The sequence below is a fragment of the Taudactylus pleione genome, unplaced genomic scaffold (genome assembly GCF_031769625.1).
Source record: "Taudactylus pleione unplaced genomic scaffold, aTauple2 ptg000110l, whole genome shotgun sequence".
NCBI lineage: Eukaryota > Metazoa > Chordata > Amphibia > Anura > Myobatrachidae > Taudactylus > Taudactylus pleione.
The window spans coordinates 2,734,301-2,752,672 of NW_028284512.1; the positions used below are offsets into that span (position 1 = coordinate 2,734,301).

General features: G+C 44.5%; 1 protein-coding gene across 3 annotated transcripts in view; it reads right to left on the reverse strand.

Moving 5' to 3' along the window:
• Positions 1 to 1,798: 1,798 nt before the first annotated feature.
• SCAI (suppressor of cancer cell invasion) overlaps positions 1,799 to 18,372 on the reverse strand; it is a 231,314-nt gene continuing 214,740 nt past the window's right edge. For all 3 annotated transcript variants that reach the window (XM_088471144.1, XM_088471145.1, XM_088471146.1), the window contains exons 15-17: positions 11,963 to 12,136; positions 8,176 to 8,276; positions 1,799 to 3,052 (exon numbers count right to left, since the gene is read on the reverse strand). In XM_088471144.1, the coding sequence (XP_088327270.1) occupies positions 2,906 to 3,052; positions 8,176 to 8,276; positions 11,963 to 12,136 (422 nt within the window). In that variant the 3' untranslated portion in view covers positions 1,799 to 2,905. The remainder of the gene's footprint in view (positions 3,053 to 8,175; positions 8,277 to 11,962; positions 12,137 to 18,372) is intronic.

Sequence of the window (18,372 nt, forward strand, 5' to 3'; positions counted from 1 at the left end):
TGTGATTTTTCGAATATTATTGCTCTCCCTATTATATTGTTTGGGCAAATACCATTATAAGGGCTGTCATGTAGTATTGAAGGAGAAAACTGCAAATTACACTCACCGCATTTTAAACCTATCTGTCCTTGTCTATCTATAATGGACTTCTACCCATTGTAAGGGCTGCTATGGAGTATTTACAATAAAATGCATTATTGGTGACTATAATCTGTGCACTATGCTTCTCTCTGAGCAGGCCAACTGTGACCAGCACAGCAGCAGTGATGTAATGTGTGAAGGCATCAGACACAGGACAGAGATATAGACCTTATTCAGAGGCGGTCGTTAGTTGCAAACGGTCGCACTGAATCAGGGCGGCCGCTTGCATCCTGAACGGCCGCATCCTTGTTGATCGTTAAGCTGTGGGTTACCACCCGCAGCTTAACAACCGACCAGGTTGATGGTCGCGATGGTGATCACCATAGCGACCATCGTGACTCACGACCAGACCCTAAGGTTGGGTCTGGGCACTCGTAAGCCCCAGGGAGCTTTCTGCTCTGATGGAGCAGGAAGCTCCCCACTGACATTACTGATGATTTCAGTGCGGCCGCCCACAAAACGGTAGGCGTTTGTAAAGGAACGCCTCTGTTTTGGAAACCACCCCCCGGCCCGCCTACCAAACGGGGCCAGCTGTCGATCAACATCGACAGCCTCCCCTTTGGTAGCGAGCTCCGGAGCAACAGAGTTTCTCTGTCATTCCGGGGCTTGCGCACGCGCAGTGCGGCCGCTGCGCGTGCGCAGGACTAACCATCGAGTCGGTTACGAGCGCATCGGCGCTTGCGACTGACTCTGAATGAGGTCCATAGTGTCATTTGCCAGTTAGTATTAGAAGAGGTGCATGCGCACCATGTCTTTCGGCCATAGCAATTATACAATGGATCAACCATGACTCAGCTCATGGAGCAGTACACAGAGAGACTGGACCTGTTACACAAGGGTATTGCTCCCTCCAAAACTGTTTTTAGGAAGAGCAAATATCAGCACCATGTTGTAACCGATTGCTCTTTATACTCCCCACTTGGTTTTAAGTACCTCAAATTGCGTTGGAAATGTGCTTATCAAACTTTACAGTAAATTCCAAAGAGTTGCTCTCTGGCAGTGAAAAGGTTCAATATTTCCAAAAATTTTAATCAGTGTTTCCCAATTTCGGTCCTCAGGGACCCCCTTGAAGGTACTGGGACCTGAAGCCAGGGAACCGATTTTTCTTGACTTCTCTATTGAGATGGGCACTTGCAAGTCTATTTCACAGCAGAGGGCAGAATAGGATTGGCCCAAAGAGGTGGCCCTGCATTGTGTGTCTAACCTTTAAGGGAAGTTAACATCACATAGGGTAGAATCTGCCTCTTGGGTCATCTCCATTGTGCAGTTTGCATTGCTAAGATCTTGTGAAAGCCAGAATAACTGACATTAATTGTCTGACTACTACTTACTAACATTTTAAGTGCCCACTAACCTTAGCATGTTTTAAATACTTATCCTATCTGAAATTTATACCATGAATAGGGTAACTTGTGGGGACTGAAGTTGGTGCACTTCTCTACTTGTTGGCCCACCACTTTCCATAAACACCTCAAGGGACTATTGCAGTACATCGTTTTTTTCTTCACTTTTATCTACAGAACCACATTTAGATCTGAACAGCACTGTAGTAGCACATCGATTGGATGCATTCTCACGACCATATTTTTTAGCCCACAAAATGGCTGCTTCCAACGTTTATCAGTGATAATTAAATATACTGAAATATGTGCTTGGTTGGTTGGACATTTAGGATAAACCTTAAACTATACTGATATGTATGCGCTATTTTAATGGGAATAATAAGAAAAGTATGTGCAGAGAATTGTTGCTTCACAGAGGCGATACATGTCTAGTACAGTTATTTAAAATCACAGGCTTGTTTCTGCGAGCAGTTCCCTTGTTCTACAGCATGACATTAAAATTACGATTGTGCAGAAATTAAAAAACAAGAATTTTGGTTATGTATAAAATGAACTAAAACTAGAACACATAAGGCACTACTATGCAAAACTGATCCTGTTAAAGACACAGGTAGTAAATCATACAGGTTTATATGACCATACATGTCTAGAACTTCCAGGTCTAATTTGTATCCCTTAAGTGCGCATATCCCACATAATGGATCCTAAGCAATGTACTCAAAGTTACGTTCCTTCGGCACACATTGGAGAGGATGGGTGGGATGCATGAAGGATGTAAAAAAAGGTTTAATATTATTATCACGGAAACTGTGCCTTCCCCCAAATGCCTCGTATATAATTGACTAACGTTAGAATTGTAAAGTACCATCGTAAACATAGTTGAATAGTTCAGCAATATGAAAATACAAAGGCTATATAAGCCAATATGGCTGCAAGCGAATGGCAGCCTTTTTTTTTGAGGCGGTACAGTAATGGAGTGTTTAAAAACTGTATCCTGAAGAGACATTGTTCTGGGGTGTTTAAACACTTCACTTGCCTCCTCTGTCTTCATAAAGCAAATTCTCCATGCTGTAGGGGGGGGAGGAGGTTTTTTTCGTCATTCCAGGACAGAACACCTAAAACATCATGCGCAGGAAAACTATTGGCATTGACCTGCAAGCGAAAAAACACAAGCACTATGTGCCACACTACTGAACATAGGGGAAAAAGGCAGGGAAAGTGCAGGCACGGCTCCTCTGTACCTTTCTCATGGAGGTGCTTGTTTTAGAACCAAAGCTTTGAACTTACAGAGCAATAAGGGTCAAGTACTCTGTATAAGAGCTTTGCCTTAGCACAAAAAAAAACAAAAAAAAAAAAAACAGAAGCACCTTCCAGGGTCTGTGGCTTTAAAAAGTCACAAAATGTTCAAGTAAAATTGGTATTTAATATTCATCCATGGTGTTTTCCAGGAATAGGTTCCTCACATCTAATATGGAGGCCAATTCCAAAATCTGTTTCTGCAGGTGAAGGTTCTCCACCATTTCATCCCGAGGAAGGGGAGGGTAGGTTTCTGGGTAATTCCTAGTTTCCTGTAAGACAAAGTACTGTTAAAGGATGCAGGGGATGTAACAAATCAGTGAATTATGTATTGGTGGGTGATGTCACAAAACAAAATGGGATTCTGCCATTTCTCAAGGCTGTACTGCAGGATCTCCTTACACAGTGCAATGCGGAGTGGTTTGGCCCAAACTGCACAGATCCAGACGTTCAGTAGGCATGCTGAACGAAGGGATCACATTGTCTATGGTTGCTCGGGACTCCCTTTCACTCCTTATCCCTCAGTCACTTCACACAAGGAGGCAACTGGGTGACCCGACAGAGGGCCTGATTCAGCAAGGAATGCACGGATGCAGACGTACGCAATCGGTCGATTATTTCGCAGTGCGCGAACCAGCAATTGCGATGGGAACTGCGTTTGCAGAGGCTACGCAGATCCAGGGCATAGTGATTGACAGGAAGTGCTGATGGTGGGTAGTGACAGGGGGGTTGGTCGGGCAAACGCAGGCGTGCCTGTGCGTTTGGAAGGAATTTCAGGGGCGTGCATAATTAAGCCCTTGTGGCAGTGGACGCAGCCTGAGGTCTAGTTGTATACAGGAAGTCTCGCTATGTCTGCGAGGGGGTCAGGTCTACCACTATTGTGCGTATGGGTCCGATGGTTCTCGATGTTTCCGCTGTCTTGCCAGGTATAGAGGATGCAAGTAAAGGGAAGTGGGTGGTATTAAGTAGTGCTGGGCGTCTGCTTAGTCTGCTGCGATTGCAGTGCGTATGCATTCATTAGCATATTTTCGCAGCGTGCGTCCGCATCTGTTCGTTCCTTGTTGAATCAGGCCCAGAATTATTACTTTCTATCCAATCAGATTTTGATTTGTCAGGATCGAGCCACGTGATTAGCTAATTTTGGAGTAAGGAGGAATATAGGTTTTAAATAGATACAAATCAGCAGGAAAACTGTCTTAATTTGTGCAAGTCAGTCTGTATAAACAATAGAAAGGGAGATGTATCAAGCTTCATAAAAAGTGCCCATAGCAACCAATCAGCTTCTACCCATCATATTTTTAGAATGTGCTTTATAAATGCTAGCTATAAGCTGGTTGGTTGCTATGGGCAACTTCTCCACTCTTTAGAATACTTAATACTTTGCCCCAGTGGTGCAGCGAGTAGGTACAGAATATCAAGATCCATACGCAGGTTTGCAGGTTAAAATGAAAATAAATGATTCTTTACATAAAGCATTTCAGGAACAAAATAATAAACAACCTAGCGATCCACTGCTTGAACCATGACTACAGTGGGCAGCTAGTCTGCAAATGAAACAGTCTCAGGGCCTGATTCAGCATGGATCGCTTTTCTGCTTATATGCACGCAACGCAGTTGCTAATATCAGCGGTGATATGTAAATGTTTGCATTCGCATTGCGATTGCAGCCTGGCATAAGGACGCCTACTTCCCCTTACTGATATCCATATACTTGGCCAACAAAGCGAAACAATCAGTAACATTGAGTAACATCGGACGCATACGCACAGTTAAGGCAGGTCAGACCTCACTCAGGAATTAATTTGGCGCACGCTATGAGGCCTCAGGCTGTGTATGGTATCTCAGTGGATAATTTATGCACGTCCCTGAAACGGCAGGTCTGCGTTCGCCTGACCACCCCCCCGTCACCACCCACAAACGACACTTCCTGTCAATCACTCTGGGATGGGTTGCGTAGCCTCTGCGATCGCAGTCCCGATCACAATAGCTAGTTCGCGCACTGCGATGCGCGGGCACCATGCAACAATCGGTCGATTGCGTGCGTATAAGCAACTGCGTTCCTTGCTGAATCAGGCCCTCAGTCCTTTAGTCCTGTCTCTCACAGGTAAAAATACTGGCCTCCTGGCCATCATATGAAGTCACTCGTGTGGTCCACCCTGCATCCCTGCATGTATGGATACTGGCTTCCTTAGCCTGCAGCTTAGCTGCTTCAACGTCACATGTACAGTCTGAGATTTGCGGTCCTCCCTGCCTCCTGCAGGTCTGGACTCAGGCCCCCCTGGCCCCCAATGGCTTAGCTTGACTTCACTGGGCTCTCTGGCTGGCACAGTCCCAGTCAGACTGTCTCCACTCGTAGCCTGACTCAGAGGCATAAATAAAACTTTGTTGGCTCCATAGCAAAATTTTTAAGGACTCCCCCCAACGCAGGTCTCGAACAGAATATACATATATTTACATGTATATATGTTTATATACATGTATATATGCAGTATGCTATGTGTTCCCGAACTGTATGTTCTGTATAGTGCTACCCAATCATCATATGCACTGTGTTGTGTCCCCTTTCCCCCTCCTGTGCCCATTATTATGTCCCCCCTCTGTGTCCATTATTATGTCCCCCCTCTGTGTCCATTATTATGTCCCCCCTCTGTGTCCATTATTATGTCCCCCCTCTGTGTCCATTATTATGTCCCCCCTCTGTGTCCATTATGCCCCATCAATCCCACCTGTGTCCATTATTTTGCCCCTCTGTGTCCATTATCATAACCTTGCTCCTCCCCTCCCCCCTTCATATGTTTAGTGTTCTGTAGTTTAGTTACTTTCTTCTCTCTCCCTCTGCCTCGCCTCCTCCAGGGGAGCTTACATCCTCCACGGATCTTCTCCCCACTGACAGGGAGGTCAGGTGCTGGTGGCAGTACAGTGCAGCCACAGACAGCACTCCAGTAGTACATCAGTGGTGCCTCCTCCTCAGTCCATCATTGGGTAGATGCCAGTGGCAGGCACCCACCCACGTAGAGTCCAACGAGCAGTGCGTGGCGGCACCTGCGTGACGTCACATGACAGACTAGAGAAGGGGCTGAGACACACTACACGGCGCAGGGAGGGCTTATGAAGCAAAGCCATCCATTGCGCCGCAGCTGCTCTAGTTTGTAATTAATATGTTCGGCGGCCAGGACTCTGAGGAATCGGCAGGGTGCAGGGGGTTGCTTGCTGGGCCGACGGGCCCCCTAAGCCGTAGGCGCAGTCACTGCAGTCCTAGCTAATTGTTTTGGTCCAGGCAGGTGGGCTCTACCGGTGGCTCAGACCATGACCTATGAACAGCTATGCGGCGGTGTGACATCATAGGGCACGCAGCCGCACGCCGGCCCGTCAGTGCAGCCCACACAGAGCACACTGCACTCTTCTGATCTGCACAGTTGTACTAATGATGAAGGGAGTGACAGCTGACCCGGTCAAGGGAGGTGGAGCTAGTCTTCTTCCACTGAGTGTGAGTCGATGTCTCTGGCTCTGCACGTGGAAGTGACACGGTGAGACGTCTGACAGGTAAGGTCAGGGTCATTCTTCAGTGGAGCGCTGGGGCAGTGAATCATGAATGTGTTTTTTTTTTCCTATGGGGGCAATACATTTTGTGGGGGACAATGGGGGCAATTCAATTGTCTGCAGATTATGATATTGGGAACATGTAGACATGCTCTGATACTGTGCCCCATGCAGTCAGTGTATGTTGGAGTCAGGGGCAGCGACTACAGTAGGCCAAATTGTGGGTTCAATTCAATCCCGAATCTTGGGATTACAAAATAGGGCGCAATTGGCTTCCCTACTTCGTATGCATTGTCCCTGTAATGCACAAATATAGGTGTTGTGAACATTATAGAAACAAAAAGACTGGGCGCTAATCAATGAATAGAATATTATAAATAATATCAGCAAATTCACCCAATGGGCTTGTGTCTGCCCACTACTAATATAGAAATACCACAAGACAATGGTGATGCGCTAATAAACAAATAAATAATATACTATGCAGTTCTCAAGACACCACCTATATAATATTAATATTTACAAAAATTAAATATGTCAGTACACATAATCACATTTATACTTATAAATAATCACATTTATCCAATATAGAAAGACTGAAATGCACTCCTGAGAACTGAAATATATAAAACATACTGCTCTAATAGAAATTAATCACTAGATCTTTTGATGCTTGGAGCAGTCTCTTGTCAAATTAATGACACGTGGAAAATCCAATAATAAATATATAAAGCTCTTTCTGTATGATATAAGTGTGCCAGTCTGTCACCGGTAAATGGTGAGTGAGCGCTGGAACCATCCTGTATTTCCATAACTGTCTTTTGGGAGGGCATTGTTGAAAGGCTCCTAGCGTTCCAAGCTGCACATCTGGATCTACCATTGGTTCTAACAGGGAAATTGGCGCCAGTCTCACGCATCCCTATACCACATTGATACTTAGTTGCAGAGTCCCATGAACAATCCGTTGAGTTTGGAAGGACACACCTCCTATGGAGCACGCTAATGGTGGGCACTCCTGGTAATGTGATTATTTATACAGCTCGATGGGGTTTAAGTCTGGAGACTGTGCTGCCCATTCCCTAACTTGAAGCCTACCGTCATTTCCTCAAAGGTAGTTCTGACATAGCCTGGAGGTTTACTTTGGGCCATTATCTTGCTATAGGATGAACCCTTGACCAATAAGTCGTAGAGGGTATTGCATGGCGCTGCAAAATGCTGTGGCAACTCTTTTGGTTTGAGGGTGCCAGTCAGATACAAAAAGTGGACCGGGTCAACAGTTCGACATAAAAATGATCAACACAAAAATGGTCAACAATTTAAAAAAAACATTTTTAGGGTTAGGTTTAGGCACCAGGGGGGAGGGTTAGGGTGAAGATTAGGGCTTAAATAAAATAAAAAATTGACGACTGTTTGTGGGTCGACCATTTTCATGTCGAACTTTTAAACCCTGTCGACCTTTTTACATGTCTAACTTTAATGTGTCTGACTTTTGTCCCTGTCTAACATCTGGTGTCTATATAGACATTGTCTATCTAATTACGGTCTATCTCTTATACCACATACCATTGGACTTGAATTGTAATACAAACTGAAAAAATACGTTTGTTCTAAAACTTTTGACTGACTGGGGAATATTTACTAAGACACGATCATTGGCGGCTTTGAGTGATGGGTTTAAAATGGCAATAAGAAGAAGTGCTAAACCAGGCTTGTTTAGCACTTATTCCTATTGCAGTTTTAAATCCACCTGTCAAAACCGACGATGACCAAACAGTTCCATATTCTACCCTGTAGTGTATCTCTAATGCTAAAAAAGAACAAAACAAATATTGTAAAGTGTAGTAAAATCACTTACCTTGAAACTTTTGTGCATTCTAAGAGTTACCGAACAAAATATGAATCTTGTAAGGAGTAAACGCAAGAATTCATCTCCAAAAAACTGAAGGAATGCCTGGTCTGAGTGAGAGAGAGGCATGGTGAAATTGGGATACTGGCAATAAACAAAATACAACGGTGTATTTAAAAAAACAGAACCATGAGCATAATTTCCCCCACCCTCTCCCTCCTATTGGATCTGCCATTGTAGTTGATCTTCATTTATACTTAATAAGACTGTGATATTATTTTACTTGAGGTAGAGACACAACCATACAAGATTCATTGCACTAAACACTTATTAAGGTTATGTCCTGTGCAATTTCAAGCCCATAGCTCCCATACAGTTAGCAAATTCTAAAAGCAAAAATTATCCAGTTCCTGTTGTCTTTGAATCAGGCAGCATTTTTATCAGGCTCAGTGGTAAATCCAATTTCCCTAATGTCAGCAACAGCCTCTATGTGGTCAACGGGTCTGTCCATTCATCCACAGAACAAAGGATGGGCTGTCCCTAGTTTAATTTAACCATATGTGATTGTGGCCATACTGGTAACATAAATGTGTGTCAAGCCAAATGATTGAATCAAAGCATATTTCAAGAATAAGACAATGTGGATATACATGAAGGGAGAGCAAAAGGGGAAAGAAATCAATGCAACAATGATAGAAGATTGGCCCAGTTATTAACCTGTCCTTCATTTACTGAACCTCTACCTGGCTGTCTATTACAATCATAGCTTGCTATGCGTGTCAGGAATGCTCCCCCCCACTGCACACACAATATATATATATATTATTTTAATCCTCTGTAATGCTTTGGAGTCAAACTGATTTTAGATTACTGCCAGTGATGAAGCCTGCCATAGAAAATCACAATGAACTGAGTTTTCCTTCACCACATCAGCGAAACGGATTTATGGGCCTAACTCAGACGCGCACGCAAGCGGGCCGATGTTGGCTCAGTGCGTATGCGCACGACGGACCCGGCTCCGTCGTACGCATGCGCGAGACCCGGATAGCGACGGCAAGCGTCGATGGTGAGTGCCAGGGGCGTGGCTGGCCAGGTGGAGGTGTTCCCATGGGAACGCCTACCCTTTGGGGCCGGCTCCACTGACATCACAAGTGATGTCAGTGGGAGTGCTTTTGGCTCTGATAGAGCCAAAAGCACTCCAGGGCTTGCGGCAGACGAGACCCTACCACAAGGGTCTCGTCGCAAGCCCGATGGTCTTGACCATCTTTTTGGCCGCTCGCTATAGCTGTGGGTGGTCACCCACAGCTATACGAGCGGCCAGGAGACCGCTCTAAAATTGGGAAGGACGGCCCTGATTCAGAGCGAGAGCGTCCGGCTCTGAATCAGGGCCTATGTTTTCTAAAGAGATTCTAACATCAAGAATGTAAGCTCTCATGAGCAGGGACCTCTTCCCTCATGTGCTTCTCTTTACATTTTCTTCTACTCTCTACTCCCCATTAGGGCACCTAACACGGGACCGCCAACTCCCGGCAGCTTATTGTGAGTGCTTTAATCACTATTTCAGCAATGTATATAAGTTGTGTCCTTGTCCTGCACTGTAATGTACTGTAAGTTACTTGTTTCTTGTTCACTTATTAGTTCTATGTACTATGTAAGGCGCTGCGGAACACTTGTGGCGCCATATAAATAAAGGATAATAATAATAATAAGAGTCATTCAAACATTTTATATATCAACAGGTCGCTAAAGTGGATCAAGCAAATGTTTCAATAATGTAATTGTAAAGTATGGCTTATCCACTTAACTGGCTAAAGATATCCCCAAAAACTGCTCAGAAATTGCTATATTTAAAAAAAATTTTTTTAATCAACTTTAGAATTTATATTTAAAATGAATTGAAATAATTTATTAGAAAAAAAATATATATACCTAGGGGGTGTCTTGCAATCCCTCATCTCCACAGGCCACCATTGTAATACAGATGTGTCTTCATACATCTAGCCTCAATACGCCACACGGCGCGAGATGCACCGATTAATTTGATATGCGAGACTTGTTTGTTTATCTGTGTGCGACGGAGTCTGTACACAAAAGCACAATGGAACTTGGCGTGGAAAAACGCGGCGGACGCAGCGTCGTAGTGCTTCGTATACAGATTCAGAGACTCAGGTGCACACAGATATACAGGTGGCGCATATCAAATTAATTAGCGCAGTCTCCCCAACACAGGGCCACTAATTCTTATGTGGGGCATTACTCCCCTATGCCCCTCTCGGTACCTATATATCGCACCCGATTCCCTGTGGAATTTCCAATACCCCCCGTGGCACCTAGACCACCCTCGTTATGCAGATTGCATCGGAGCGTATGTCTGAGGGGACTAATCGTTACCCCTGCTGCAGCTGATCTCTGCACATTGGGCCTGCTTCAGTAGAGTACACTATGGCGATTATGGATGAAGATTGAGCGACTGTTTGCCATGGCGCATGCATATAAGCAGAAATGCGCGTGCACAGCCATCGCATTGCGATTACGGGCACACAAAGTGTTTGAGGGTAGTGACGTGGGGGTGGTCAAAAAATGCAGACGTGTCTTACCGTTTAAACGCTCTTTCGTGTGAGTGGATAAATTAGCCGCTGCGATTGCATATGCAGCACAACAGCTCTCTGCGTGTGAGGAGACTTGCAATGTTTGCGGCTGGTCAGACTTGGTGTAAATGCTGCGTGACTGGCCAATGTGCTTCAATGACATGGATGTTTACGCAGAAGAGCGACATTGGACGGATACGAGAAGGCAGCAGTGGGCGTCTTTATGCCGGCTGAGCTTTGGCAGGCATCAGCATATTTTCGCACCTTCGTTCGGGTACGTATGACACGGTCTTATGGGATGTGACTGTCTCAGCTAAAACCCAGCTGGCTGTGGTCGCCTGCCAGTTAAGTGGCTAAAACTAAACTTCAAACCTATAGCCAGCTGTCAAAGTGTCCTGTATGTATTGGGGGATGGCATTTCTAGCTGGCCAGCATTCAACAAAATTACAGGATTTTTTTTGTATTTGCTATATACTGCAAATAGAGATTTTCTACTATATATATACTAACATATATTTATATAGCGACAGCATATTCAGTTGTGATTTATATAAAATAATGTGAAACCAATTACTTGCAATTGTTGAACAACTTCAACTGGATAACACACCAATATCTTTATACATATCCATTTCTTGGTTTTAGATTTGCATAAGTATTACAGTACTTATTATAGTGTGTCTATATATATTTATATATATATTTAAAAGAAATGGAGGGTGCGCCTTGTGAGTAAAGTATCAAACACCAATTTTACTGGAGGACGCTGGATGTGTTGACGTCACAAGCCGGGTTCCAGCTAGCGGGAGACCGGGTAGTGTCTCTGCCAGAGTGATCTAACACCGGGAGCTGTCCGGAGGCACTGGAGGAAGATAGTGAGGCTGTTTATTCTTTATCTCGATGTATGTGAGCATTATTACAGTAAAATTGGTGTTTTATACTTTACTCTCAAGGCGCGCCCTCAATTTCTTTTACATATCTGGCTCGTGGTTGGGGCTGGAGATGGTTGCACCAACATCATTCTTTGGGACTGGAAAACATACATTAATTATTGAAAACAGCATCAGGACTTGTTGCGCCTTCCTATTTGAACCTATATTTATATAAATTTATTTAAAACTAAAACAAGAAGTGAAATTCCAGTATAGTATATTTTGCATGATCGTTATGTACACTGAGCATACAAATCAATCCATCCCACCCCTTACCTATGGATCGGGAATGCGTCAACAGATGGGCAATATCCCTGTTGATTTTTCGTAGGTGGTCCTGACATTTTTCCCAGAGTCCTTTGCGCATACTGGATAAGCCAGAGATGAACAGGAATGCCATAAGTGGATTGTTTAAGAAGAGGGTGAAAAGGCTCCCGCGTTGAGAGTGATCTGTAAGTGAAAGAGGAAAAGTAGATCACATGCTCTGAAAACCCATTTCTTACATTACAACCACCTATACTACATCACAACTGCCCCAATATCCTCTATGAACCACACTCCTCTTGTTTCAGTCGTGCCCTCTTCCGAATAGAATGTACGATGTGCTCTCATAAGCAGGGCCTTCCCCACCCTAGCTTTTATGTCCTGCTCGTACCGCAGTCCTTCTACAGTACTGGATTGCAAAGTACAATGCTGTAGTATGCCTTAAGCTGAAGCTCTGTTACGTTTGTATGCAGGTATTACCATGATGCCAGCCTTTTTTTCCGTATCATTTGGGGATGGGATGAATAAATAGCAAAAACTTTTTAATTTATTATTATTATTATAAATGCCACACATTGCACCAAGTGCAGCCTCCAGTTTCCTTTTATTGTATATGCAATTACAGTGATACCAGATCTGTGGACTTTCTAACAGTAATGATTATTTTTTTTTTTTATTAACTATTACTTTAAATCAACTAGCAACTGGTAAAGTATAGATCAGCATGCAATACCATATGCTGAGACACGTTCTGACATTAGGGATCCTGTGTCAGAAGTTACTGGAATTCATTAAACCTCTTATGTAGGAACCACCAGTGATTCTGAAAGTGTCTCTGTGACTTAAAGCATGTGTATTTTACCTACATTTACTGTTGCAGTAACATTTTACGCACTCTGTTTTCACTTGCATCCTTAAGCTGGGTACACACCTTAAGATATATCTGCAGATGATGTTTGTTCATACACACTGAACAACCATCATCTTTTCTCCTGGCCGCTGGTCCCGCTGGATGGGGGTCGCGGCGCGATCCCCTCCCCCAGCCTCTACTGTAAGTGTTTGCCTGTACACACTGCACGATGGACAGATATATCTGCCACTGTCTGTGCAGCACAGCTGGCGCTATATGTCTGTGAACTACGTCATTCACAGACATATCACTGGTGCACACTGGCTGACGGGCACCCGATATTTTGGCCGATCAATTGCCAGTATATCTGCCAGTGTGTACCCAACATTATACTTCTGTATTCAGTAGATGTCCTAATGAAACCTATTAATACTATATTCTCCCTGTGTACAAATGAATTAATTTAATGTATTATTTGCTATATTAATAATTTCCTTCTGAGAGCAATGGATAAACTTTCTGATGTTACTGGCACTTTCTGTGTGTTTGGAAAAAGGCCAGTCCAAATCACGCTTTGTTTAACATGCTGATCTTTTAGCGTTCGCCAGTCACAGAGGTACCAGAAAGCTGAAGGACGCCAAGAATAGACATATTTCCTGATTGCCACACACAACTGAAATCACATGAGTTTCTTTGGTTATAACACCAACAATGTACGTCCCTTCAGCTCTCCATACTGTTGCATTACAAAACCCATCACCGCCTAACAGACATGAGAAAGCTGACAAAGGCAGCTGTGAGTTCCCTATGCCTGCTAGTAGATGGACTAAACTAAGAATGTACAGTGTACTGTACTTGGAATACCTCCTGTAAAGTAAAATATATGACTTCCAAAGAAGAATCATACATTTGCATGACGTATTTAGTCATGGGCTGGCATAAATTGTATAACATATAAATATATACTCAAACTTATAGCCCCCAAAAATACATGTGAACGTTTGTTTAAATTAACATACGAGTGTGGTACCCTTCATTAGTACTCTCATCTTTAGTCAAGAACACATATGGGTGTCTTAAGCTAATTGCATCTGTTGGGTACATAAATAGTACATTCACTACCATAAAAGATACACCCACACACCTTTAATACCTGTCACACCATTATTATTTTACTGTATACATTATTACCTTGAAAGGGGAATGCCTTATGGCCAAAAAAAGGCAGCAATAGGTTAATTCAGGACAGTGCTCATACATCTATTTAATATTACTTGAATGACAGATGGAGGATGGTTGCTTATGTGTACATACTGTAGGCTGTTTTCACCTACCTGTATATGGGACACTGTGGTTATGCAGAGTGGTTACTATAGAAACCAGCAGGTAGTGCGAGGTGCTAAGGAAGCCATTAGATGTATAAAAGCAGTGGCACTTCAGATAACAAAGTCAAATAAAGGAAGTAAAGGGAGAGGCAGGGAAAGTGATAGACAAGCAATGTTAAGGGATTGTAGTATATGACAAGGCTCAATGACAGCAGAGAGAAGAAAGACGTACAGATGTGTCCTCATACACATAGCCTCAATACGCTACGCGGCACAAGATGCCTGGGGAGAGTGAGCCCCTGGTTCCGGTGCAACTCTGCAAGCGCCGGGTGTCTTTTTTGCCAAAAAAGAAGAGTTATGGTAGACTTACCTTTGTTAATTATTTTTCTTTGAAGTCCATAGGGTCCACAGGGATACCATGGGGATAATGTGGTTGGAGTGATCCAGGCACCAAACAGTCAAGCTCTTCAGCTCCCAGGATGCACCAGGTCCTCCTCCACATATACCCCGCCCCTGGCCACAGGCATTCAGCTTTGTAAACAAGCCCAAGGCAGGAGAAGGAAGAACAATTGTACACCAAAACCACTCACAGCAACAGAGGGTATCCATGACCGAAAAATGATCCAATACAGTCAGGCCCTTTGGAGCCTATGGACTTCAAAAAAAAGAGAGTTAACAAGGGTAAGTCTATCATAAGTCTTATTTTCTTCTTTAGGGTCCATAGGGATTCATGGAGATGTCCGAAAGCAGTTCCCTTAAGGGTGGGAACGCTCCTGAGCAGAAAGGAGAATCCGCCGCCCAAAGGAAGCATCCCGAGAGGCAAAAATGTCTAAGGCCTAGAACCTAAGAAAACTGTGGATAGAAGACCACGTGGCTGCCTTGCACAACTGTTCAGCAGAGGCACCACGATGAAACGCCTACGATGGTCACACAGACCGGGTAGAATGTGCTGTCGCCGTGTTTGGGACAGGGAAATCAGCTTGTGTGTAAGCCTGAGCGATAGTCATACGTAACCATTGAGGTAGAGTTTGCTTGTTAGCTGGCCATCCTCGTTTGTGAAAACCATATAACACAAAAAGAGCATCTGACTTTCTGAAAGAGCCCGTACGATCCACATAGATACGGAGAGAACATACCACATCCAGGGAGTCTTCACCTATAGAAAGGTCTGAAGACTGAAAACCTGGAACCACAATCTCTTCATTCACATGAAAACGGGACACTACGTTTGGAAGGCAATCGTCCAGTTTTACAGAGAATAACTCTATCCTGGTGAGAAATCAAAAAGGGGGAGCAACAAGAGAGCGCTGCCAAATCAGAGACTCTGCGTGCAGAAAAGATAGCGAGGAGAAAAAATTTCTTCGCTGTCAACCACTTCAAATCTACTGATTCCAGAGGTTCAAATTCCTTCAGAACCAAGGACAAATCTTAAGATGGAAGACTCAAGAGCCACACCGTCAAAGACAGACGAGGTAAGTCCGGATGCAGCAGTGAGGGTCACTAACAGATCCTGCCATAGAGGAAGTGGAAGCGGAGTGTCTATGGAAAGACTCCTTAGATCGGTGAACCAATGGTGCCTGGGCCATGCAGGAGGTACTAGCATCACCCTACTGCCTTCTTGCTTGACTTTTCTGAGGATCCTTGGGAGGAGGGAGATTGGAGGAAAGAGGTTTGCTAGCCTGAAGTCCTACCTCACTGCCAGTGCATCCACGAAGGCAGCTGAGGGGTCCCTGATCTTTGACTCGTACCTGGGGCCCTTGTGGTTTTGACGTGATGCCATCAGGTCTATGTCCGGTAGTCCATTTGTCCACCAGGAGTTGAAAGACATCCGGGTGGAGACACCATTCTCCGGCGTGTATGTCCTGACGACTTAGGAAGTCTGCTTCCCAGTTGAGGACTCCGGGGATGAACACTACCGAGATTGCTGGAAGATGACGTTCTGCCCAGAATAGAATGTTTGTCACTTCCCTCATGGCTGCGTGACTTCGCGTGCCTCCTTGATGATTGAGATAGTGACTTTGCGTGCCTCTTTGATGAATAGATTCGCGTGCCTCCTTGATGATTGATCTGGACCGGCCTGCCCTGAAGCAGGTCATGTGCCATGATAAGTGCTTTGTATACTGCTCGAAGCTCCAGAATGTTTATGGACAGATGACTTTCCTGAAAGGTGCGATGACCTGTCCCAGAGTGGAACTGAGCATAATCCACCATGTCAAAGGTGGATACCATGCTGATAGAATGGATACCCTTCGACTGCTTAGCATTTTGCTTACTCACAATGATAAGGCCACAATCTTGTCCCATGGCAGAAACACCATTTGTGCGTAAGAATCCAGAAGTGCCCCCAGATGAACCATCCGCTGTGTTGGAGAAAGAGTATTTCTTCCAATTGATGATCCAGCCGTGCATCTGTAGGCAGGTATTGGTCATTTGGAGATGGTGTTGTAACACAGCTGAAGACTGTGCCTATTATCAGCAGGTTGTCCAGGTATGGAAATATTCTGATTCCCTGACGCCTGAGGTAGGCGGTGAAGACTCAAGTGGCTTCTGATAAGCCAAAGGGCAGTGTCTGAAATTGGTAATGTTGCTGCAGGACAGCAAACCGTAGAAATTGTTGGAGGGATGGTGTAATCGGTCCATGCAGGTACGCATCCTGAATGTCCAGGGATGCCATAAAATCCCCAGGTTCCATTGCCAAAATAATTGATCGGAGAGTCTCCATACGGAACTTGGGTATACGGATAAACTTGTTGAGGGTTTTCAGATTTAGAATAGGGCGATAAGACCCATTCGGTTTCTTAACCAAAAATAGATTGGAATAATAACCCTTTCCCTGTTGAACCACAGGAACCAGGATAATCACCCCTGCCTGCAGCAGGAAGTAAATGGCCTCCTCTAGGGCCAAGGCCTTGATAGGCTCCGAAAGGAAAGCTGTGCAAAAAACTTCTGGGGAGGATGTCTCCACAAAGTGAGAGCATACCCCTGATAGACCACTTTTCGGACCCAGGCATCTGTTTTTTTTTTTATGCCAGTAGTCCGTAAATTGAAGAAGTCGGCCTCCCACCCTGGGATCCCCCAGGAGGAGCCCCACCCCATCAGGCAGATGGTTTGTTGGCCGGGTTAGAAGCTGGATGTCTGGCTTGCCAGGACCTTTTAGTTTGCTGCTTGATGGTCCTGCAAGAACTAGATGGCCTGGAGGAAGACTGTCCATTTGCCTGTCCCTGAGGACGAAAGGACCAAAAAGGACTGCCTAGACTTTGATGTAACGGTTGATGGCAGACCTGCAGATTTTGACACTGCCAGAGTAGCCACTATCTTATCTAACTCTGCTCCAAAACAGTATATTACCAAAAAAAGGTAAGGATTCCAGAGCCTTCTTTGACCCTGTATCAGCTTTCCATGACCTTAACCAAAGGGCTCTACGAGTCACAACCAATGCTTTAGGAGCTAGGAAACCTGCATCTAATGCAGCTTCTCCCAATTAGGAAGCCGATTCCCGAATGTAGGAGAAATATGTCAGTTGTTCTCTGGTAGCATTTGGTAGAGTATCTTCCAATGCCCCCATCCATTCTTCAACAGCCTTGGATACCAAAGCCCCAGCCATAGCCGGGCGAATAACAGCTCCAGACAATGAAAATACTGCTTTAAGACATGTTTAATTTTATATCTGTAGAATCCTTAAGAGAAGATGCTGACAGTATAGGCAATGTAGCACTCCTGACTAAATGCGCCACATGAGCATCCACAGTAGGAGGGATTTCCCACTTAGTACATTCAGTAGCTGAGAAAGGATACAAATGTGCTAATCTTTTCGTAACATGGAACAGTTTATCCGTGGTACTCCATGCTTCCTCCATAAGTTCAGTGAGCTGCTCAGACTTAGGAAACCTTCTGTTGTTTAAACACTGGAGCCTTAGGTCTAGGAGCTGGCTCATCATCATCTAGATTTAGTACTGATTCGCCCTCACCAAAGAAGGGACATCCACTGTAGAAGGATGGTCCTCCTCTCCCGAGACAGACCCTGGAGAAGAACCCGGCGCGTCATCTGATTCCTCCGATGATGCGTCTGAATCTATATGCTGAGCAGACTGATAGAAAGATAATGCACGTTTAGGCGCCTTAGTGAGTACCAGTCTGTTTGCCATATTCTGACTTGAGTGGGCATAAATATCCATCCAGGAAGAATGTATAGGAGCAAATCTAGCATGCTGAAACTGCTGTGGGTATCCCATAAAAGGAGGCTTCAT